At 46.1% G+C, this 25,049-nt stretch overlaps 1 protein-coding gene across 3 annotated transcripts in view; it reads left to right on the top strand.

Moving 5' to 3' along the window:
- Positions 1-264: 264 nt before the first annotated feature.
- The window catches only part of Usp10 (ubiquitin specific peptidase 10), a 45,262-nt gene continuing 20,477 nt past the window's right edge, over positions 265-25,049 (top strand). Inside the window, exons 1-2 of one of the 3 annotated variants that reach the window (XM_034522485.2) lie at positions 265-625; positions 21,073-21,141. In XM_034522485.2, the coding sequence (XP_034378376.1) occupies positions 605-625; positions 21,073-21,141 (90 nt within the window). In that variant the 5' untranslated portion in view covers positions 265-604. Of the gene's footprint in view, positions 626-1,314; positions 1,354-21,072; positions 21,142-25,049 lie in introns of those variants that run through there. The other 2 variants (XM_034522486.2, XM_076915964.1) reach the window with 2 other exon arrangements.

A 25,049-nucleotide genomic window follows, 5' to 3' on the forward strand; every position in this document is an offset into this window, starting at 1 on the left:
ACAGTTTGTAGTTGGTTTTCCCTTTGCGTCATGTGGTTCCCAAGGATGGAACTCATCTATCTGGTCGTCAAGGGTACAGGAGGCAGGCTCCGTTACCCGCTGAGTCATCTCACTAGCTCCTTCAACATTTATTTATTTATTTTTTACGTTTTACAAAGAAAAAAAAAAATTGTTTCCCCAATGCCAGGCAAACCTAGTGAGGAGAATGAAGAGTGAAGGAATGAATGAATGAACGGTCAGAAGAGCGCGCTCCATAAGGTAAAGGATCCAGTCTGGAGATCCCAGGGCGGAGCTTAGGCGGGCACTGCGCAGTTACCACTCCCGGACTCCACCTTGCAGTCTCGGGGTGCGTGGCCGGCTCTATCCTCACGCCCTCGCCCGGAGCGGCCGCCCTCGGCGCGTTGCGGACGGAAGGGTCGCCGGCCGGGGCGCACGCCCACCTGTCGCGCGCAGGCGCAGAACGTCGCCTGGCTCTCCCGCGGCGCGGTCAGTGCGCAGGCGCGGCGGCCGATGCGAGTGTGTCTGTGCGGCGAGAAGATGGCGGCGACGGGAGACGCGGCGTGAGAAGCCGGAGCAGCGCCGAACCTCATTGAGACGGGCCGCCATGGCCCTCCACAACCCACAGGTAGCGCGGGCCGCGTCCAGGGCGGGAGGTCTGGGCCACGGGACGGCCTCGGGGCGACGGGCGCGAGGTGCGCGGCGGGCGAGCGGTGGGGGAGGCGCCGGCACGCTGCCGGCCTAGGCCCGCGCCGCGCCCCTTAGCGCCGCGCTCCCCAGCGACCGAGGCCGCCCGAACTGCCCCGACAGCGCCCGAGCCGCCCCGAGAGCGCCCGAGGCGCCCCGAGAACGCCCGAGGCCGCAGGGAAGGCCTCCGCGTGCCCGGCCGGCAGTCGCCGAATCCCGGGCGACGCTCTTGGCCCAGCGGCGCGGGTGGCCGGTGTGTGCTGCGGCGCCGCGGGGACCTGGCCCTCGCCTCGGGAATTCTGTTGCAAAGGAAAACTGGGAACCGCCGGAGCGGCATACTCTGGCTTGCCCGGGACTGACACCTTTTGCACGGAGTCCGAGCCCGGGCTGGGTCGGAGCCCGGCAGGCCGGAGCGCCTGCTGCGCTCTCTGTGCCGGAGCCGCTCCTGCAGACCCTCTCCTAAGATGCGAAGGAGTGAGAAGTCAGCACGTGGTGCCGCTCCTCGGGGCTGCTTTAGCCCCGACGTTTGAGGTCTCAGCCCTACACTAGGCATTGCTGTCTCCTTTTACAATCCTCTCCGAGTGATTTTTTTTTTCCCCCCTGCCAGATTGAGAAGTAAAATGACTTCTCGGGAAACTGAGGAATAAAATCATTCCCTTTCCGAAGATGGTAGGTGGGGTGTATGTACAGGCAGGCGAGGTCGATCTGGTTAGGCCACCTTAATAAAAGGTGTCTTTTTATTTGGGGGCATGATCTTTCTCTGTAGTCCACGCTCGTCTCTAACTTAAGATTTCTTCTATCCCAGCTTGGTGGTGGGTTGCAGGCATGAGCCACCACGTGCTTTCGAAAGGTTATTTTAGTAACTGTTGCAATATAGGATTTAAACCTCGAAACTGTTTTTAATAAAAGGTTAGATCCTAGGAGAAACTTCCGTTCTTTTAAATATGTGTGGAGGTTCATAGATCAAATCTGAACTTTGCCTGTTTGACCTTTCCCCTCCATTTGTAAATGCTTTTGTATTTGGTGTAGGTTTTATTTTTTTGGCAATAGGCATAGGATTCGCATTTATATATTAACTAATGTATTTTTGACAAATGTATCATTCCGAGTTTTTATTAGTTTTTTTTTTTTTTTTTTTAAGTTTTAGACAGGTCTTCACTGTGCAGCCCTGGTTGGCTTGGAATTAAGACAACTGCCTCTGCCTTGGAGTATTCACTACCACATCTGGCTCTATTGAGACCTTTTTTATTTATTTTTACTTTATGTGAATGAATGCTTTGCTTACATGTATGTATGTTCCTGGTGCTCATTGAAGTGAGAAGAGTGTTGGATCTCCTGGAACTGGAGTTAGATTGTTTGTCAGTCTGAGTCGTGATGGAAATGGACCCTAGTTTTCTGCAAGAGCAACTGCCTTAAATGCTGGAGCCATCCCGTCCAGCTCCTCTCCATAGACCTGCTCAACTCAAAAACACCTTCTAGAACAGCCAGGGATACACAGAGAAACCCTGTCTCAAACAACAAATCTCATTGGTTTATTTTTGGAATTAGTCTGTAATGTAAGGTTCATTCTGAACTGAGCTGTAATGTAAATCTGTGTGTGTGTGTGTGAGAGAGAGAGATTGATTGATTGATTGATTTTGAGGTGAAGAAAGCAGGCTTAAGCATAATTCACTTTCTCAAGCACCAGTAACAGTGTCGAGTTGGTGGAAGTGGTGGTGATGCTGTAAGTTGTAATTTCACTGGGGCCAGTTGTCTGGCATTGCATAGAGCCAGACCGGAGAAACTCACCAAGCAAATGTTAGCAGTGCCTTTGGTCGGCTACTAGGGAGAAGAGGTGATGAGAGTTTGAATCCTGTTTTATTTTTAAAAGACTGGTAGTGTGAGGTAGAGCACACCTGTGACCCCTGAATGGGAGAGTTGGAGGCAGGAGGATTAGGAATCCAAGGTCATTTCTAAGCCACATAGCAGGTTTCAGTTCCCCAACCCCTGGTTTTCGTTTTGATAGGTTTTTGGAGACAGGGCTACTATGTAGTTTAGGTTAGCTGTAGACAGAGTTTTCCTGCCTTAGCCTCTCAGGGACAGGGATTTTAGGGAGGAGCCTAAATACTCAAGGGTTTTGTTGAAGTAACTGCCACAGGTTTACAGTTAAGGGTCAGTTTTCAGTGGACTTTCAGTGGTTACAGGTTAACTCTTTCATTTCCACATTTTGGGTTGTTTGTTTGAACCCTGTTTTGTAGATTGAAGGGCAACTGTGAACTTGGAAAGACTCTGGGTGTAGGGCGTTCCTGTCCACCAGCTAAACCAGTTTAGGGAAGGAGCTTTCACCTGAGGTGGAAGTGGATCTGGCATTCCTGCTGTTAGAACTGGCTCAGTGAGCTGAGCAGATTAATTTGAAGTTGATGTTGGGTTCACAGTGTTGATTCTATACTCAGGCTGGGAAATGTGCTATTGGTTTCTGTTATCCTTAGCATAGACCTCCACAATTTACATGCTGGGAGTTCTTGGATACAATTTCTAGCACATGGCAGAGTGTTACACTGTCTTCTTGGAAGTGCATTTGTAACTGATAGCTAGATTGGGGTAATTCTTTTTTTTTTTTTTGTTTGTTTGTTTTTTTTTTTGAGACAGGGTTTCTCTGTGTATCCCTAGCTATCCTGGAACTCACTCTGTAGACCAGACTGACCTCAGAAATCTGCCTGCCTCTGCCTCCCAAGTGCTGGGATTAAAGGCGTGAGCCACCACTGCCTGGCATTGGGGTAATTCTTAAAGATACTTTTCTTTCTTTCTTTCTTTCTTTCTTTCTTTCTTTCTTTCTTTCTTTCTTTCTTTAACTTTTCCTTTTTTTGAAACAGTGTTTCATTATGTATCCTGTGGAACTATCTGTAGCAGCGGCAGGCTACTTTAGTCTCCTGAGCTATTTCACTCCGCTACCAGATCAGAAGCCTGAACTGAATAGCAGTTTTGAAGTGGCTATGGGTATTTGAAGATATTTTTTGTGTGTAACATTTCCATCAATTCTGAGACTGTATATGCTGTGAGAAGTCCAGGAGCTGGTAGTCCTCTGAGTGCTTACTGTGTCTAGGGACTGTCCTGTCCTTTCAACTCTCCTTGCACCTCAGCAACGAAAGTCAGTGGACAGACATGATTCTGGATTCTTCTCTAGGGCTAACATTAGAATAGGTATTTCACTTTATGTTATGTGAAGGTAGCATGATTTGAACAGTGGTATACACAGGAAAATTAAAAGAAAGCTGTCATAATTTGGTGACTGTCTCCTGCAGACTAGATTGTCAAGAATGGGGAAAAGCTGTCCTCTTCGCTTGGACGAGGTATTAAGTCATTGTAGTTTTGCAAATTATAGTTGTGTGAGCACTTCTGAGCAGTGGACCAAGTTTTCGGGATGTGCTAGATGGGGCTGGGAGACACTTCTCATTGATAACTTAACCAAAGTATGTTTATGGGAAGTGGTGAGCAGAGCTTGCTTTTGAATTTGTAGTTAGACATTGCAGTTGACTGGCACACATGAAGAGCCACTGCTGCATAGCAGACACTTACGTCTGCAGTGGGATTTGCTGCCCATGGGATGTTGGATTAGTGGCGTTTGTCTTTTAGTGCCACTTCAGCAGGGTACTATTCATTTCTAAGACTTGCATGTGCTTGGACTGCAGTTTTTCCGTCTGTGGAAGTGATCCCAAAAGGCCTTGTGTGACCATCCTGTCTGGGCAGACTGGATTAAGAACTGTTGGGGTCAGAGAGATGGCTCTGTGGAATGCTTGCTGCTCTTGCAGAGGATCTGGGTATGATCCCACATGGCACCTTACAACCTTGTTTGTAGCTTCCATCCCAGGATGTTTGGCACCTTTTCCTGGCAGTTTCGGGCACTGAATGCACATGATAGCCAGATATACATGCAAACAGAACACCCATATTCATGAAGTTGAGAGAAAGAACAAGTGTTGGACCAACCTTGGTGGTGCACATCTGTTATCTCAGCATATGAGAGTCTGAGCATGGTTGGGAATCTGACCCAGCCTGGGTTATATGGCAAATTCTGTCTGAAGAAAAAAAAAAAGAACATAAATTGGAACAAAAGCCGGGTGGTGGTGGCACACGCCTTTAATCCTAGCACTTAGGCAGAGGCAGGTGGATTTCTGAGTTCGAGGCCAGCCTGGTCTACAGAGTTCCAGGACAGCCAGGGCTACACAGAGAAACCCTGTCTCTAAAAACAAAAAACAAACAAACAAACAAAAAAAATTGAACAAAAAGGTAGCCCACATGACAAGTTTATTTCTTTCAAAGATGAGAACATGTGTGGTTTATAGTGAACGAATGTGGCTCTTTAGACTATAGCTGGTTATTTTGTTAGTGTGAGAGACTCTTCAGTTTGGTTCTGTTTTTTCATCTGAAGACCTAGGGAATGAGAAGCTGCCCACTCCTGTTCTGCCCCTCTCAACAGTTATTCTTTCCTGGGAGCAGGGCAGGTGGGCTGCTGGGACAGATGGGGTGAAGGACAGGAGAGTGGAGAGTGTCCAGGAACACATGGGGCTGGAGCTGCTCCCGTGCAGGTGCATTCCCATGTGCTTGTGAAGCCCGAGAACATTTGGGTGTATCTTTGTCTTAGTTCCCTGGCTGGTGAACTTACCTGGAGATGTTCCTTAAAAAGAAAAAAAAATTTTACCCCTCCCCCCACAACCTGGTTTCAAATGCTCTTTTAAAACTTTGTTGAGTAGTAGTGTTCATCTTTTAATCCTAGCATTCAGGAGGCGGAGGTAGGGGAATCTCTGAGTTCTAGGCCAGCCTGTCTCCTTTTTTGTTTGTTTGTTTGTTTTTCAAGACAGGGTTTCTCTGTGTAGTCCTGGCTGTCCTGGAACTCACTCTGTAGACCAGGCTGTCCTCGAACCCAGAAATCCACTTGCCTCTGCCTCCCAAGTGCTGGGATTAAAGGTGTGTGCCACCACTGCCTGGCTAGGACAGCCTGTCTACAAAGAGAGTTTCAGGTTTCAGGATAGCCAGGGCTACACAGAGAAACTCTATCTCAACAGCCCCCCTCCCCCCAATTTGTGTGTGTGTGTATGACTTTAAATGTAGCTAAGGCTACCTTCAAACTTTTTTTTTTTTTTTTAGCCACATAGCCAAGGATGACTTATGAACCTCCTGCTTCCCCAGTGCTGAGATCACAGTAGTGTGCCACCGTGCTGGTTTATGTGATTCCACGGCTACATCTCAGAGCTTTGTGTATGTGTCAGATGGCATTTGGCTGGGTGGGACATAGTTGGTACAGCTCTGGTCACAGAGACAGAATTTGGAAGACTGAAGTCTTGCTGTGTCACAGCTGCTGGCCAGGAACTTGTAGCAATCATGTCTCAGTCTCCTGACTGCTGTGATTAGAGGTGTACACCCTGCAAAATTGATCTTATAAAATACACAGAGTAGGGCTAAAGTAATATATGGATTACATTTTGCAAGACATGGACCTTATCACCTAGGCTGCCAAAGAGCATTTAATGGAATCCATTAGAAACCTTTGGATGAGAGTCTGTGGCTGCAACATTGAGCTCACACTCACGCTGGTCTCTTGCTGGGACAGAAGGTATCTGCTTGACTCCGTCACTTCCCTCTGAGTGATGTCAACGCAGTACTTATGGGTTTATGAGTACTCTAGCAGCTGTCAGGAGCTTCCTAGCATTTCTTCTCATCTCCAGCATCTTGCGTCTGTTAGGCAGCTTATCTCAGACGTGAACCAGGGAGGGTGTCTCTTGGTGCATGTGTGGACAGAAGCTGGAGAATGACTGTAGGCTCAGTTGTTGTTCTCACGAGAGGTTTCTCTGTGGCTCTGGTTGTCCTGTCCTGGAACTCACTGTAGACCAGGCTGACATTGACCTGCCTCTGGAGTGCTGGGATGAAAGGCGTGTGCCTCCACTGCCTGGCTCCTGCCCCTTCTGTGTGGGTTCCAGAGATGTGGCTTAGCATGCGAATTTCAGAAGTAAAGCCCAGATCTTGGCTTATACAGCAGCTGCATTTCCCTGCTGAGCCATCTTCCTGGCCCAGGACTTAACATTAAAATACATGCTTCTGACCTCTTTAGCTTTCACCAGTTGTAGCCACAAGGCCAGGGTGCAACATCTTTTCTTTATGGTGTACCCACCAAACCTGTGGTGTAAGCAAAAGAGTTTGAAAAGGAAGCATAATCCAGGTTCTGATATCTGCCCGTTCTATTCCTCTCTCCCTGTCCTCATGTATATGAGTGTTTGCCTGCATGTGTTTTTGGACCAAAAAACTATTGGCTCCCCTGGAATTGGAGTTAGAGAGGCTGTGAGCCACCTCTGGATGCCAGAGCAGCCAGTGCCTGTAACCACTGAGCCATGCCCCTTTTAAAATTTAAATATGTTTTCTACCCTGAAGCAAGGGTGTGCCGGAGCTACAATCTTATCCCATATCTTGATAAAAACACCTCCCCTCAGTGGGGCAGTGGTGGCGGGCAGTGGTGGCGCATGCCTTTAATCCCAGCAGGCGGATCTCTGAGTTCCAGGCCAGCCTGGTCTACAGAGTGAGTTCCAGGACAGCCAGGGCTACACAGAGAAACCCTGTCTTGAAAAACCAAAAAAAAAAAAAAAAAACAAAAAACCACAAAACAAACAAACAAAAAAACCCAAAAAACCAAAAAATAAAAAACAAAACAAACAACAACAACAAAAAACCCCACCTCCCCTCTTCTTGCATGCAGGGTTTTTCTGTTTTCCTTGCTGTCCTGGAATTTGCTTTATAGATCAGGCTGGCCTTAAACTCAAAGAGATCTTCCTACCTCTGCTTTGAGTGATGGGACTAAAGGCACCACCACACTTGGCTGCCTTTTTTTTTTTTTTTTTTTTTCCTTCTTTTTAAAGAATAGTTTAGGGATTACAGCAAAATTGAGAAGATAAAGACATCTCCCACATAACCTTTTGGTATTTTAATTAATGCTTTCGTTTAGATGGGTGCCAAGGCCGGCACTCTTTATTTAAGACCCAAAGTAGGCTTCCTGGGTAGGTGAACAGTGGACAGGAAGGAGTATACTTACCACACTTGACTTTGAAGGGCCATTGCAGCAGCTGGCACTGTGGTTTGTGTGGTCCTCCGTGGTCTGTCTGTGTGGCCTGTGTCAGCTGTCACATACTGTTATCACTGTTCCACACACACCGCAGCAGAGCCAGGCCTCCAGGTCGAGAAGCTGATAAGTCAGTGTTAGGGACTTAAAAGCAGGCCTTTGGCCTTCTAGTTTGAGTTTTTCTACTCTGTAGAATTGCTTTTATAGAGGACACTAGGCCAGGGCCTGATTTCCACAGAAGGGATTTTATGGTGACTCTCAGATGAGAGGTAGAATGAGAGAGCGAATGAGACGGAGGTGGGCGAGCATACGTGCGTTGCTGTGCATTAGTAACTTGCTAACAGTCCAGTGCTTTCTGATTTGATTTTTACCTATAAAAAAAGACATGGTATTTTGTGAGCCACTTATCCCCTTGAAAGGAGATGGGAAATTTAAAGTAAAAGTAAAGTTTATCTTCACTGACCCTTCATCTTCAGTATGCTAGTGTGTTTTTGGTTAGACCTTTTTGTTTTGGATTGACTTAGAGACAGGTGACAGGTTCTCTCTGAGTTGGCAACCTGGACAACTTACTGGATTTACAATATGCTTTGTTGCCCAAGCATTGGGGTTAGGGACTGGAGCTACCTCACACTGTCTGTCTGTGTATTGTGTGTGTTTTAGACAGGCCCCTCCTCATTCTGGCATCATACTTGAGGATTATAGTGTGCCACATACTTGGAACAAACAATTTAGAAACTACTCTGAAATTCAGTAAAATATTTTATTATTTTTATGTGTATGAGTTTTGTACCACATGTGTGTCTAGTGCCCACAGAGAAAAGAGAGGGCATTGGATCCCCTGGAACTGCAGTTACAAACAGTTGTGAACCACCATGTGGGTGCTGGGCATTGAAGCTGGGTCTTCTGCAAAAGTAGCCAGTTCTCTTAACATAACAGCTAAGCCACTTCTCCAACTACGTATTCCACTGGCTTTACACTATAAAAAGGCAATTCTCAGTCAAGGTCTTGTTGGTCTATTATCTCTTCTATAGGGCCCTAAAGGACAGACCCGCCATGGTTTGGAGAGAATTAGGTCATCTGCTGAGTGGCTAGAGAAGAATCTGTCAGTTAACCTGAAATGATTCTTTTTTCTTTTTAAAGATCTTTCCTTTTCATTTTTACTTTATGTGTAGTGGTTTTGCTCATATGTATGTCTGTGTATCACACACCTACCTTGCTAGTAGAGGCCAGAAGAGGTGATACCATGGGACTGAGTTACAGGTGGTTGTGAGCCACATTGTGGGTCCTGGGAATTGAACCCTGGTACTCTGGAAAAGCAGCCATTGCACTTAACTGCTGACCCATCTCTACAGCCGCTTAACCTGAAGTGTTTCTGTCTTCTCCAGACTTTTTTTTTTCCCTTTTTATCAATGCTCTGCAGTGGCCAGATAAATAAAACACTCCTCACCTTCTAACTCTTGAACTTTTCCAGACTGGCACGTTTACTTCTGACTCAAATAAAATGCAAAACGAGGTCTTCTGTATTAGTTCTTGTGTCTCCCCTTCCCTCCCCTGTGCAGCTCTGGCTGTCCTAGAACTCACTATGTAGACCAGGCTGGCCTCAAACTCAAAGTCACACAATGGAAGTGCATGGCTTTAGTCTTAGCACTGGAGGCAGAGGCAGGGGGATTTCTGAGTTCCAGCCCAGCCTGGTCTACAGAACAAGTTCCAGGATAGAAACCCTGTCTGGGAAAGAAAAAGAATCACCCCCACCCCCACCCCGAACTTCACAGATACTTGCTTCTGCCTTATGTACTAGGATTAAAGACAAGTACCACCATGCTCTGTCACAAAGTGTGTTTTAATGTCTCTAGTCTGGGGTATGAATGTCAACAAAAACGCAGGCTCGTTCTCTCAGTGCTGTTGTCCACTGAGCTGGAGGTGGGACTGGCCCAGAGGAGCCTCCAGCCTCACCACTGTGAAGGTCTGTATGTTAGGTCTTCAGTGTGGAATCTCGGTCTTATTTGTGGGTCACTATAGTTACACATATTCTTCAGCAGACATTTACCCGGCTTTGTTTTCTTTCCCTTGCCTTTGTTGGGGTTCATTTGTTGTAGCAATAGGTGTCCCCCAGAGCAGTCACTGTTAACTGAGCATGACCGTTTGAGTTTGAAGCTGCAGCTTTGGTGGGAGGGGTAGAGCCTGGTATGGTAGGTAGCTCCTGGTCTTGGATGTGCCTCCTCAGGGTCTCTGGGTTTCATAGGTTGATTGATGCCTCTGGTTCCTCTTTACTTCCTCAGTGGCTCCTCCTGCTGCAGCCTATTATGTGCCTGCATCTGTGCCTGCTAATCACAGAGCCATTTTAAATCTTAAAAACTATTCTTTCCAGATTTGGCTAGACCTTTACCCAAGTTTGAGACCATTGCTAAGTTCACTGGAAAGACATGGCCTCTCCAGTGCATAGTGTGTAAGTGAAGGAAACATGGTAGAGGAGTGGGCTGGTTACTTGCCTTGAAGGGGTGATTAGGGTTCAGGAATGTGTTTTGAAGATTTTCTTTTAGATGCATTTATTTCATGTATGTGGATGTTTTTGCCCATATGTACGAGTGAGCCTTGTGCCCATGGAGGGTTTCAGAGTCCCTGGAACTGAAATTATGAAAAGTTATGGGCTGCCATTGGGTGGTGGAAATTGAACTCAGGTCATGTGCAAAAGCAAGTGCTATCTTAAAAAACAGTGAACCATCTCTCCCAGGTTTGGCCTTTTTTTTTTTTTTTTTTTTAAGATTTATTTATTCATACATATGCTATTTGCATGTATGTCTGCATGACAGGATAGGGCATCAGATAGCATTATATAGGTAGTTGTGAGCTGGAAGAGCAACCAGTGTTAACTGCTGAGCCATCTCTCCCAGGTTTGTTTGTTTTTTTTTTTTTTTTTAGATTTGTTTATTCATACATATGAATGCTATTTGTATGTATGTCTGCATGACAGAATAGGGCATCAGATAGCATTATATAGGTAGTTGTGAGCCACCATGTGGTTGCTGGGAATTGAACTTAGGACCTCTGGAAGAGCAACCAGTGTTCTTAACTGCTGAGCCATCTCTCCAGTCCCCAGGTTTGGTCTTTAAATCACATTTTTTTAAAAAAAAAAATATTTACTTATTATGTATACAGTGTTCTGCCAGCATGTATGCCTGCCGGTAAGAAGAGGGCATCAGATCTCACTATAGATGGTTGTGAGCCACCATGTGGTTGCTTGGAATTGAACTCAGGACCTCTGGAAGAGCAGCCGGTGCTCTTAAACTCTGAGCCATCTCTCCAGCCCCCATTAAATTATATTTTTATTATACTGCCATTTTTTTTTACAAGTGGATAATATGCTCTTGGTACCGACCTGTTGCCTCCCCTTCTCCAGTGTCTTCTCCAGTGTCTTCCCAGTAGGCACCTTGTTTTCTAGTGTTCTATGTGATCTTCAGAGTCCATCTTTCTGCAAATGACATGGTTCTGTTGCTCCTTGTGGCTGAAGGATGTCCATTGTATGTGTACACATTTTCTCTGTCCTGCTGTTGCTGTTGAAGGTTGTTTTGCTTTGTTTGAGGTAGGGACTCTTGTAGCCCAGGTGGCTCTGAACTGTACCTGAGAGTGACCTTGAGTTTTTAATCCTTCCCCCACTGCTCCACGGTGCTGAGGATGGAACCCAGGGCTTCCTGCATCCTCATCCCCAGTATTCTGTCTACATAGGCCATAGCTCAGGCTGACCTTGAACTCCAAGACTATCTCACCTCCAATGTGCCAACACCATGTCTTTCCCTTTCCTTTTCTTTTTTCTTTCTTTTTCTTTTTTTTCTGAGGGGGTGTGTATCTCTTTATAGTCTATGTAGTCCTGGCTGTACTAGAACTGTGTGTATGAATGAGGCACAGAGATCCTCCTGTCTCTGCTGGGATTAAAGATGTGTACCACTACTTAGCTCTTATTTTTTTAAAAAATGAATCATTCATACACACACACACACACACACACACACACACACACACACACACACACACAGAGTTTGCTGTCTTCAGACACACCAGAAGAGGCCATCGGATCCCATTACAGATGGTTGTGAGCTGCCATGTAGTTGCTGGGAATTGAACTCGGGAACTCTGGAAGAGCAGTTGGTGCTAACCTCTGAGCTGTCTCCAGCCCTCTTAGCTCTGTTTTTAAGATGCTTTTCTCGATAATAAATTGTAATTAAATAATATTTCTCAAAACCAAAAGTGTCTTCAGGCCCGGTGATGAGCATCAGCGTGTCATATTGAAGTTACTGTGTCATAATCTCTAGTTCCTGACAAGTACAGTCCTGAGGGCTGAGGGAAAGACAGCACCCCTATAATGCCAGCAAGCACAATTACGTTAGTTAGCATACCAGTTCCTCTGATGGCCTGGCTAGAGCCACAGCAACTGTCCCTGAAGCCTTAGGACTTTTCCTAAGGCCACATCTCCTAATTCTTCCCAAACATTTGTACCCATTGGAGACAAAGGAGTCAAGTGTATGAGCCTGTGGGGAGCCATGCTCTTTCAAACAACCACAGCCTGTCTGTGCATGTGCACTGAATGCATGCCTAGGGCTTGTGAGGGCCAGAAGAGGGTGCTGCGCTCTCTGGAACTGGATTTGTGGATGGTCGTATAGCAAATGCTTAATTGCCAAGCCAGTTCTGAGCCCCTTGGCTGCTGTTGTAGTTCTGATCATCCTGTAACTTTCTATGTAGCTAGTCTGGGTTAGCCTCTAACTCAGAGGATTACAGATGTCAGACACCACACCTGGCATTGTTTGTAATTGGTCAACTAATGACAGGGTCTCCCAACATTGGCCCAGGCTGGCCTCAGATTCAATTAGTTAGCCCAGGCTGACCTCAGACTCAGATAGCCAAGTCTGAAACTTGGGAGTCCTTTTGCTTCACCCTTCTACTTGCTAGGGTAAAGGACACGAGCCAGTGTAGCTGGCTTTTAAAAAGTCATCTACCATTGCGAATGATAAAGAGGGCTCATAGATTCTGTCCGTTGGTCCATCCATCCATTGAATAGATGGTCCAGATAACTATACAGAGAAGTAGTTCTTCCTGTGTCCATTAGGTTTTCCCACTCTCCTTCGTCAGAGCTGACTGACAGTTTCTCGAAGGCACTGGCATTACTCCCATTCAGAGATTCTGAACCCAAGCAAGTCAGAATCAATCAGCTCAGTGTGTTTAAGCTGGAATGAGGGTTGGACTCCACCCCAGCCACTGATGGAGTTGTTACTGGCCTGGCCTGTGTGCTGCAAGGCTGAGAGGGGCTGGCTTCCTGCTTCTATGCAGAAAGCAGCGCTGATGGCCCATTGGATCTTTTGTAGATGTTCTAGATCCCCAGCCTCACGTACTCCCTCTAGAGACTTCCCAAGGCTCCAGGTTTACATTTTTTACAAAAAACAAAACAACTAAAAAAACTTACATATGTATATGTGCCTGGTACTCTCTGACCTCAGAAGAGGACATCCAATGCCCTGGAATGCAGTTATAGGTGGTTGTGTTGTAAAAGACACATGTGGGTGCTAGAAACTGAAACTGTAAGAAAGAATAGCCAGTGACCTTAGCAACTAAGCCATTTCTGAAGCCCCTAAGTATTTTATTTGCTTTTTTTTTTTTTTTTTGAGACAGGGTTTCTCTGTATACTGTAAACACTTTTTTTCTTTTTTCTTTTACATTTACTTATTTTTATGTGGGTGGTCAAAGGACAACTTTGAGAGCTAGTTTTTTCCCTCTATTAGAAAAGTTAGGATTGAACTCAGGTTGTCTGGCTTAACAGTAAGCACTCTTACTTGCTGAGCCTTTGCCACCCCCACTACTGGAGAGATTGTGTACCTTCTTAAAGTGGGATGAGGTGTGTGCTTCTTCATCAGCTGCTCTTGAGGTGTATAAACTTCCCTTTGGGGAAGCCAGCAAGCTAGGTCAGTTAGGGCCTGAAGGTTTATTGATGTGCTTCCGTCCTGGCAGCTGACCTTCAGCTATTGAGACTTTGTTGGTTTAGTTCCAACAATTCCATTCAGTAGAACACAGGACAGCTGCAGGTTTCTGCTTGTGCAGAATTAACACCATGGTTTTGCTAGGTGTTCATCAGTGGTTAATTGGTGACGTCTTGGCTTAGGGCTGGTGTAGGGTTTCAGGGAGAGCAGGCCATCACAGTCAACTGGCAGGCAGTGTGCTGAGCTATATAGTCCTGCACAGTACACGTGTCCACCGTAATTCCCAACAGTTACAGAAGACTTCCTTGCCCTGAAGTTCCCACTGTTTGAGGCAACTAATACCTGCTGGTGGGTGCTCATCTCTCAGCCCTGTCCTGGGACTGACCTGTTGTCTTTTGTTTGTTTACGCGTCTCTTTCCCCCTTTCTCTTAAGACTGGCCTGTGTCTGTGGCAATAGGAATGTACGTGGGACTTGCTTCCTAGTTTGTCCAGTTGTGTTTGTTAGCAGTCCTAGTATGATGAGTGTACTTTGTGAGTATCCATTGCTGTTCTATAGACAGGACTGGGAAGCTGCTAACAGTGGGGTTTTGTTACATGAATCATGGTTTCTAATTTTGAGACTGTGTCTGTAGCAACAACTTACTTAGCTCAATTCTCAATGAAAGTACCAAACCAAGAATATGCAGCCAGCCTGTTGAAAGCCTGACCCGATTTTAGTAGTTGGAATAAAATATGCAAACAAAGTAGACACCAAACTGAACCACCACTTTCCAAAGCTGGGTGATGCTCACTGAGTGGCTTTGTAATGCTACTGGCTTTGTTCTCTTATGTGGAGGGACCCTCTTCTTGGGAAAGCAAATCAGGATTACTGCAGCTTAGTCAGGGAAATAGCCCCTGCTCGATTGTAACATTCATCAGCCTGCTGTTAGCTTGCATTGTGACTGCCATTGAGGGTTGTGATATCCTGAGTCTTCTGGGTCTGCTCAAATTATCCTCAGTCTCACAAGTCACCTGGGGGAGCTGGTGCTCAGTAAATACTGTTATATCAGCGAGACTCCTGGTTTGCATGGACAGAGCAGTGTCACCTTCAGGTGTCCCCCAAGCTATCACACCACTCTCCACAGTGTGATTTGTATAGTGTGACTGTTATTGAAGCCTTGTTAGCATCGACCTTGAAACGTGTACCAATCCAATGCTTTTCCTTTGTACAACTCAGTCTGAGGCTTATTACTACAGCCCTGTGTGGGACAGTGGTGTGACATTATTCCTAAGGTATACATACACCCACCACTATGCTCAACTTGGAGCACTAGTCTTGAAGTCTCCTAGAAGCCTTCCACCCTGCAGTTGCCCTGACTGCTCCCTTCCCTCACCCTGGGAAGCCTGTCTGCACTCTCTTCCGACGCCTTGTGAGTGGAGCCACAGGCAGTTGGCCTGTCTGACTTTTCAGATTTTATTTTTGTTTTATTCCTCATACATACAGTCCATTTTGATGTTTTTTCTCCTCCCAGGTTCTCTCCAGCTCCCTACCTACCCAACATCACATTCTCTCCTTTTCTCTCTCTCCCAAACAAAAAACTAATAAGACAAAACCCACAAACAAACAAACAGACCGAATTGTCATAGAGCTTGTTCTATGCTGGCCGAGTGTAGTTGATAGACCCAGTGACTCTCCATGGAGAAAGTGACTTCCCCTTCCCCAGCAGGTATCAATTGCAAATGGCTTCTTGGCTAGTGTAGGGGTTAGCATCTTTTCCCCCTTTTCTTTGAGACTTTTTTCCCTATCTAGCCCTGGGCTGTCCTGGAGCTCCCTCTGTAGACTAGGATGGCCTCAGACTCAGATCCACCTTCTGCCTCCTGAGCGTGTACCACCAATGTCCAGCTGGCTTTTTAAATATAATTCTCTTTATCATTTTTATTTTATGTTCATTGCTGTTTTGATTGTATGTATGTCTTTTTTTTAATGTATGTCTTTTGTATGTATTTTGATTTGTATGTATGTCTGTGTGAGGATGTCAGAAGCCCTGGAACTGGAGTTACTATAGACAGGTGTGAGCTGTCATGTGGGTACTGGGAATTGAACCTGTGTCCTTTGGAAGAATCGGTGCTCTTAACCGGTGAACCATCTCTCTGCGCTCTCCCCCCCCCCCCATTATTTGTTTGTTTCTTTTGAGACAGGTTACTCCGTGTAGCCCTGGTTGTCCTGGCCTCTAACTCAGAGACCTGCCTGCCTCTGTCTTCCAAGTGCTAGGATTAAAGGTGTGTGGTGTGTTCTGTGCCTGGCTCCTTTCCTTTTCCGTTAAGGTTTAGAATGTTGGACAGGTAGGCATTGGTGTGATGTGTCCAGGTCCATGTCTCCCTCTTTTGTTTTTGCTTGTGTTGTTTTGTGTTTGCCATGCTTGGGACACAGGATAGAGCCTCACAAATGCCAGGCACATTCCAACCCAGTCCTACCCCTGACTTCTGAATCCTAGTCAGGCCCAGGAGCCGTTGTAGTTGGTGAGATGTCTGGAGCTTTGTGGGCGAGCTCATTCTCTGCAGAGACTGTCCTGACTGCTTGCCCATCTCCCTTGAAACTGAGAATTTGAACAGAGCAAAGCATTATCTGGTTACTTGTTTCAGAGCCACCTCGTATTATCAGGAACCTTTCAAAGGGTACAGAGCAGTCATTTGGGGAAGCCGACACATCAGTTGAATTTCAAGAGATGAAATCTTTGAAGCTTGGGGGCTGAGAATGCTGTTCTCTTGTGCCCCCTAGTGTCACACAGTAATCTGTCCAAGTTTCCTTTTTTTTTTTTTTTTTTTTTTTAAGATTTATTTATTTTATGTATGAGTACACTGTAGCTGTCTTCAGACACACCAGAAGGGCATCAGATCTCATTACAAGATGGTTGTGAGCCACCATGTGTTTGCTGGGAATTGAACTCAGGACCTCTGGAAGAGAAACTGGTGTTCTTAAACTGCTGAGCCATGTCTCCAGCCCATGTCCTCAAGTTTCCTATGAGACTGGTCTGCACTCCTGCAGGTGAACCGGGACCATTTCTCCATCTTCCATGGGAAAAGACAGTTTTAACAGGATGGCTGGTCTTCGTCCTTCCTGATCTTCTCTCACATTTGTGACTCCCCTGTGCGTTTTGCAGTTTACCAGCATACTGTAATTTCCCTCTCACCTTCCTAGGAATGAGAAATGTGCTCCGCAGGCAGCAAGAGCTCTATAGTAGTCAGAGTGAGAAGGCCTTTTCAGAATGACTCAACACTTTTTACTTACTTTATGTATGTGGGTATTTTGCTTGCACATATCTCTATGGACCATGTGCTCTTCAGGAATCAGAAGTAGAGTCCCCTAGAACCGGAGTTAAAGATGCTTGTGAGCCACCTTGGGGTTGCTGGCGATTGATCTCCAGATTGCTAGAAGGCAACCAGTGCTCTTAAATTAACTGCTGAGCCATGTCTAGAGTGATCTCTGATGGTGCACATAGTTGTGACGCCTTTAAGAGGGACGGCATGTGATGTCTGGGCTTAACATGTTCGATGCATCATCCTGGGCAATTTTAAGTTCTTTTAATATTTATTTTATATAGATGTGAATATTTTGCCTGGACACATATATATGCACCAAGTGTGTACCATTGGAGGCCAGAAGAATGTATTAGACTGCCTGGAACTAGAGTTACAGGTGGTTTGTGAGACACCATGTGGGTGATAGGAATGGAACTCAAGTCCTTTGGGAGAGCAGCTTTCTAAGGGCTATTTACCTGGTTACCTCCCAGGTGTGAGTCACTTTGATTAGGCAGATTATTTATGTATCTAGTACAGTAATCCCCCACCCCTATTTTTAATGAGCCCCTTGGCCTTAGATCCCAGTATCTTCATCTTTCCTGACCTGTCAGTGACTTCAAGTATCAAGGGTTCTGTTGCACATTGTTACTTTGTCTCATCAGAATGATTTATGAGGGAACAAAACTGGTGCAGAGGGAAGGCCTGTGGGGGCGGGTTAGCTATTGGAGACACTGGTTCAGGCTCCTCCAGTGGATGCTGTGCACTGATGTTAGAACCTTGCCTGCTGGCTTCAGCTACAAAACTGAAACAAGACTTTTTATATATTGGTGTAATGGCTCACTTTAAAAACCTCATGAAAATAGATCTCATTCTGTCTGGCAGGAGGCTGTGCTTTGTCTGCCTTGATGGGGTTGTTCATTGACCCACATGAACCAGTGGGAAAAGAGTCAGGATGAAGCTATAGACAGCCCGGCTATCTGTCAGTCGCCAAATGGTATTTGGTGTCACATAGCTCTAGTTAACAGTTCTACAGTGTCCTTAGATGTATTCAGTATTCTCAGCAGGCTGTCAACTGAGTGAGGTCTTTACCCACACACAGTTGATGCCTGTGCAGCAGTAGGCATGACCTGTGAGTTCTGTTCTTCATACCAACACATCTTTTTGTTGTTGTTGTTGTTTGTTTTTTTGGTTTTTTGTTTGTTTGTTTTTGAGATGTGGTCTCTACACGTCCCTGGCTGTACTGGAAGTCACTCTGTAGACCAGACTGGCCTCAAACTCACAGAGATCCACCTGCCTCTGCTTTCCAAGTGATATACTGACATCTTATCATTAGTTTGTCTTTGCCTGCATGTATGTCTGTGTAACATGTGCATGCCTGGTACCCATGGAGGCCAGAAGAATGTAATGGAACTGGAAACAGTTATGTGACATCATGCAGACACTGGGAATTGAACCTAGGTTCTCTTCAGGAGTAGCCTGTCTTAGCCACTGAGGCATCTCTCCAGCTGCTTGTCAGTTTCTTATAAAATATGATTTAAAAAGAAAAATTCTAAAATAATACACCCTACTAACACTCCCCTGCAACTGTGTACTCCTCCGTAGATCTATCAGACCTGGCTAGGTCATAGGTCCAGAGCTTCTGAACAAATCTGTGCATTTTTATTTCTCATCATGTGTGTCTGGCAGGGGTGGGGGGTGGGGGCTTTTTTGTTCAGCCTTATGTGGCTGTCTTCTTGTCTGTCTTTAACAGCCCCTCTTGGGTGGCCTTGAACTCAGATTGCTGATACCTGTCCTCTCCAGTGCCTGGATTAAAGGCAAACGCCACCATATCCTAGTATGAATTTGTAAGAAAAACACTCTAGCAGACTTTTTCAAGTGACACCTGACAAATAGGGAACTAAGTGAAAGTACCAGGAGAGATTCTCACACACCTGCTTCTTCCTCCAGGAAGGAGCCTGGACTCTGCAGTCAGACTGGAAGGCACGTGAACCTGGTTTCTCCTCCTCTACTTGCACATTTTCAAGATTTTAGAATTTAGCCCTTACTGAATTAACCATCTCTTTAAAAGATTGATTGTACGTGAACAAATTAGAAAGTGTGTTTCCAAGTGAAATTTAAATGAACATTTCTGAGCTGGAGAGATGGTTAAGTGGTTAGAACTCTGTCTGCTCTTCTGGGTTTATCTCCCAGCACCCGCATCAGCAGCTCAGAGACACCCATAACTTCAACACATCACATTGACTTAATTCTCACCCATGAGTATCTTTCCGACATTGTAAGTCCACAGTCCTCATTCCTAGAGCATCCAGTAGGGGATGGCTTTCTGAGTGTTGCTCCTCTTGAGATACAGAGGCGTGGTCTGTCTCTCCAGTGTCTCTGAGTTCATGGTCTTCTAGTTCTGTACCCATCCCTGTCCGTCGCCATAGTTCATTTATTGGGATTTACAAACTTTATAGAGATGTCGGGATGTCATGACCAATGATGACATTGAACCCAGTCTTGTGTGCGCTCTACAGCTAACTACCACATCCGTGGTCCTTGAGAATGTTACTTTGTACACTTTAAATATTTATGGGATGGAATTCTGTGGACACGAGACCTCAGCATTTAATGTCTTCTTGAGTTTTCACAACTTCCTGGTTGCTGTAGATCTCGATTCCACCACTAGAGGCACCAGTTGGGGTTTTAATAAGTGATTTGAATTTAGTCTGGTTTTCATACCATTCATTTTGTTCTCTGAGAAAATAGTTCTTTCCTTACTGTGCTTTCTCTGTTTGTTTTTCACATACTGTGCTGTGAGTGATACTGATGTTAGCTTTCTCATGTGAACAATGGGCTAATGTCGCAGTTGGTAAGAGGCTGAGTTCTAAAACATTTCATGAGAAAACTTTAAACCACGTGGACTCTCAGTGTTTCCACCACGACGGCAGGCCACTGTTTCCTTGTTGACTTGGTCCAGGATATGTGTGTGCTACATGAGAGGACAGTTGTTTTGTTTGTTGTTGTTGTTTTTCGAGACAGGGTTTCTCTGTGTAGCCCTGGCTGTCCTGAAACTCATTCTGTAGACCAGGTTGGCCTCCAACTCAGAAATCCGCCTGCCTCTGCCTCCCAAGTGCTGGGCTTAAAGGCGTGCGCCACCACTGCCCAGCTGAGAGGACAATTTTGTCTTCAGGGTTTGCTACTGTTTCAGTGGACATGGCTCAAAAGCTTCAGGGTGGTCTCCTTGTCACTCTTCCCAACAGTGCTTTTGCATAATAAAGAGATTATTACTTAGTTATAGAATGCAGTTTTGTAAACTTCCCTGCAAGTCACTTCTGGATTTTTAAGCTGCAGTAGAGCTGCAGAGACAGCTCTGCTTGTCTTCAGGACCCAGTCCTGAGTCTTACATGTACTTGGCTGGCTGGCTGGCTGGCTGGCTGGCTGGCTGGCTGGCTGGCTGGCTGAATGAATGAAAGATAGATAGATAGATAGATAGGGATACTTGTTAGTGGCAGACTTCTTGAAGCTCCTAGGAGTCACAGTGGCAGAGTCACTGTGCTGTACTAGATCCTGTGAGTGAAGGTCTCACCCAGCACTATGAAGCCAGAGGGGCCCTATCTGTATGTGTCTGAGTCCTGTTCTAGTTTATGTTTATATTAAATGATACATGTCTTAAGATTGTTACTCAGGGTCACTGACTTTTCCCTGTGACTTTTCCTATCCTCTGGCAGGGAAAAGTGAAATGGAGGTGGATAATACAGTGACTCAGCAGGGAGCTAAACAGAGGGGGAAGGTGGACCAGGAAGTTCCCCAAGGCAGGAGCCAACAGGCCCTGAGACCACACTTGACTTGTCCAAATGAGCATCTTCAACTTTGTTCTCTGACAGTTTGCATGTCATGGGAAAATACTGCCTGCCCTAGGAACCTTAGCGTGCAGCTTAAAGCTCCTCATTGCTTACTTGAAAAGGATTTGGAAAATTCTAGTATAAATGTTACCTAAGACAAACTAAAATATGTGGCTTTAAAAAAATTAGTCATGTGTATATTATATGTAATCAAGTGTTCTTATTTTTTTGTTTTCAGTATATTTTTGGCGATTTCAGCCCTGATGAATTCAATCAGTTTTTTGTGACTCCCCGCTCTTCAGTTGAGGTAAGAAAAATTGTTGTCATGTACATATTTGCAGAGGTGATTGACAGTTCTCTTTCATTTTAGTTGAGAGTTGTAGCTCATAAAGGAGTAGAGATTATACCAGGAGTGTGCTGGGCCCATGTGTTTATTTGCTTTAGACTTCAAAGCAGTAAGTATATTCACACACAGGTGAGCCCTCCTTGCCGCTTTCTTTCCTCCTGCCTGCCTTCCCCAGAGGAAGTGCTGGGTGGGCAGCACTGTGTCCACAGGAAGTATTGAGTGCTGTGCCTCAGACCTCCCTTTGCAGCCCACCTGAAGCTGATGCCCAGGAACTGGAGTTACGGATGCTTGTGAGCCATGTTGTGGATGCTGGGAACTGAACTCAGGGCCCCCCCTCTGTAAGTGCTAAGTGCTGAGCTGCCTCTCCAGTCTGTTTTCTGACTTTAACTGCTCAGCATGGTCCATCATGCATATTGTGGTTTATTTGCTACAGTGTATTTGTGTGTGTTTATTTCTAGGGGCGTCCTGGTTGGCTTAGTGGGTTCCTGAGGGAGTCCTCGGTGGTGTCTTCTTCTATCCCATAGATCCCTCTCCCACCTATTTATTCATTTATTTACTTATTTATTTGAGGCAAAGTCTCACTGTGACTTAGAACTTAAGTAGATCCGATTGGCCTTCAACTCACAGAGATCCACCTGCCTCTGTCTCCCAAATGCTGGGATTAAAGTGCACCACTACAACCAGCTTTAACATTGAATTTTAATTGTGTGTGTGTGTGTGTGTGTGTGTGTGTGCGCGCGCGCGCGCGCGCGCGCGCGTATGGATGGGGTTTGTGCACTGTGTGTGCAGTGTCCCTGAAAGCCATAGGTGTCAGAACTCCTGGAGCTAGAGTTACAGGCTGTTGTGAACTGACCGTGAGTCCCTTGTAAGACACGAAATCCCCCTACATTTCCAAGTAGAGTCTTCCTTCTTGAGGCCTTTTGACTGAGTAGAGGAGGAAGCTAGAAACATTACCCTGTGTAGGCTGCCCTGAAACTTAGCTATGTATCTCAAATTGAATTCATGGTGAATTTCTGCCTCAGCCTCTTGACTGCTGGGGTTCCAAGTGTAGACACTCAATCCAGTACTTTTGTATTATAAGCAGCTGTGTAATTGGAGAACTTGGATCCATTTGGGAAGTTCTTAGTGAGGCTGCAGTTTATTATTGGGTGAAGGATGCTACACACCTGGAGAGCAAAATTCTTGCCTTGGTGGAGCACATCCTGGCTGCAGCCATTCCACAGTTGTGCTCTACAGTGCAAGTTGGCCTCACACTCACAACAGTTCCCCTGCCTTCACTTCCCCAGTACTGAGATTGCAGGTGTGTATCACCATACCTGTTACATCTTTACATCCTTCTCTCATATACACATCAATTGCAGTGTCATCTTGTCCTATCTCCTGTCTCTGCCACCCCTATCCCCTTCCCTCAGAAAAGAGCAGGCCTCCTAGGAACATCAGGTTAACATGGCCTGACAGTAAGATCAGACATACAGCATCACATCATCAAAGCTGGACAAAGCCACCAGTAAGAAGAAAAGGCAAGAGCCAGGGACAGCCCCCCCATTCCCCATTGTTAGGATCCTATAAGAAGACCAAGCTACTTAGCCACAGTATATATACAGGGTCAGACCCCTAGGGGCTCCTGACCTGAGTCCCTATGGGCCCCAGTCAGTTGGTTCTGTGGGCTTTGTTCTCCTAGTGTATCCCCGACCCCTTTGGCTCCTCCAGTCTTTTTCTCCCCCTCCTGAAGGACTCCCAAGTTCTGCCTAATGTTTGACTGTGGGACTCTGCATTTGCTCCCATCAGTTGTGGAATGAAGTCTCTCTGGTTTTTTAATGACAATTCTGCTAGACACTGGTCCCAGACTCTGCAGGCAGGACAAACTGTAGGTCAAGGGTTTTGTGGCTAAGGCCTTGTCTGGTTACAAAAGATGGCCAGTTCAGGATCCATGTCCGTCCCCCATTACTAGGAGTGTTTGCTAGGGTTACTCGTGTAGATTCCATGGGGTGTCCATTGCATTAGGTTTCCACTCATCCCCCAGATGACAGTCCCAGTCATTTCTTTATTTTCTCCCCCATCCTGGTACCTCTTGTTCCCAACCCCACCTGCCCTGCTAAGTGTTTTTTAATTCATTTGTGTATGTATATGTGTCTGAGTATGTGTGGACACAGAGGACAACTTGTTGACTTTCTCCTACTTTGTGGGCCCCAGGGGTGGTAGTGATCTGGCCAGTGTGTGCCGGAGGTGGTGGTATAGGCACACACTTCATCCCAGCACTCAGGAAGCAGATACAGGTGGATCTCTGAGTGTGAGAGTGTGTGTGTGTGTGTGTGTGTGTGTGTGTGTGTGTGTGTGTATGGGGACAGGTGGGATGGGAGTCCACTTGAGGAGACCAAACAGGACTACTTTGTGGAGTCAGTTGCTAGATTTCATCAATAACCCTTTTATCTTCTAAGCCATCTCACCAGACCCTAAAGTAAAATGCCTTAAATCCACTCACTGAAAATGATACTAAGGCTGGAGAGATGGCTTAGTGGGTAAAGGTCCTTGCTGCCAAGCTTCATGACTTGACTTCAGTCCCCACGACCCACATGGTGTTATGAGAGAATTGACCCTTGCACCCCAAGTAAATGATAAATGAAAGTTCAAAAAGAAGTTTAAATGAAATTGTCATATTGCCCCTGTGATGGGAACAGTTGGCCTGTCTTGTTAATCTGCTGTCTCAGAAGCCCCTCCTGAGGTCTTGAGAGGAGTGTTGGGAGCCCTTGGCCAGTGCTGTTCATGGTCCCTGCCCATTGCAGCCTTTACGACCCAGAGGATCATCCTCTCTGTCTCGGTCCTCTTGGAATGGAGGCTCTGCCTTACTGACCTGTCTGCGTTTTCTGCTTCCCCATCTCTGCATATAACAAGTGAGGTTTCTGTTTGTAACCACACTGATGTGAAGCTTTGGCAGTTAACCTTTCCGGTGGGTGTGGACACCATCGCTGGTGTCCAGATTATCTACCAGATTATCTACGTTGCTGTCTGTCCCCAGAGGCCTCCCTAATGCCACTGACAGAACAGACATTCTCTGTAAGGGTGTTGTGCTCTTCTTTTGTGACCTAGAGATGGGGCTTGGTGAGAAGCTTCCTTGATGTTGCTGCACCACACGGCTTCTGTGTGCTGTCAGTGATGGCATGTGGAAAAGGTTGCCCGTGTGTCAGGGTGCTAAGTACTTGGTCCTGAATGGTTGGGCTCCTTCCCAATGGTTGGCTAGCTAGAGTTCATTGGAGACTTGAGCCTAGGAGGCTACAGTTACAGCAGACAGTGATTGCTGTGGGCACCAGCTAGAGCCTCCTGAAGCTGACGCACCCCAGGCTCTACAAACTGGTGCAGTTTGTCCTGGACTTCAGTGACAGATACTGCAGTAGGGTGCTGTTTGGGGCTTTGTTCTGTCAGCTGACTCACTTCTCAGATACCCCCAAATCCTAAATAAATATGGAATTAGCTGAAAGAAGTATTTGAGAGGTTCATAAAACTTGCCAGGTTTTCACAGAGTAGCCAGATCTCTCTTGTTTTCTTCCTTCCTTCCATACAAGGAAGATGACTTTAAGCCATTAACTCATTTGCATGGGACTCTGTAAGAAGACAGCCAAGGGCCCAGCCCTTTCTTCTGAGGGACTCTGGCTTGCTTCTGCCAGTTGTGCTGGTTCTAAAGTTCTACTGTGAACAGACAGGGGTGGGGGTGGGGGGTTGTGGGGGTTGGGCTCACCCTCTCTGACATCCTGGGAAGGAAGGGTTTTACTGTAGCAGTTCACATGTCAGTAGGAGTGCTTTTCATTTTCAGATTTCCAGTCTCCTTTTCAGTGTATTTAGCAGTGGTAAATAATTGAGAACATTCCTACACT

The sequence above is a fragment of the Arvicanthis niloticus genome, chromosome 18 (genome assembly GCF_011762505.2).
Source record: "Arvicanthis niloticus isolate mArvNil1 chromosome 18, mArvNil1.pat.X, whole genome shotgun sequence".
Classification (NCBI taxonomy): Eukaryota; Metazoa; Chordata; class Mammalia; order Rodentia; family Muridae; genus Arvicanthis; species Arvicanthis niloticus.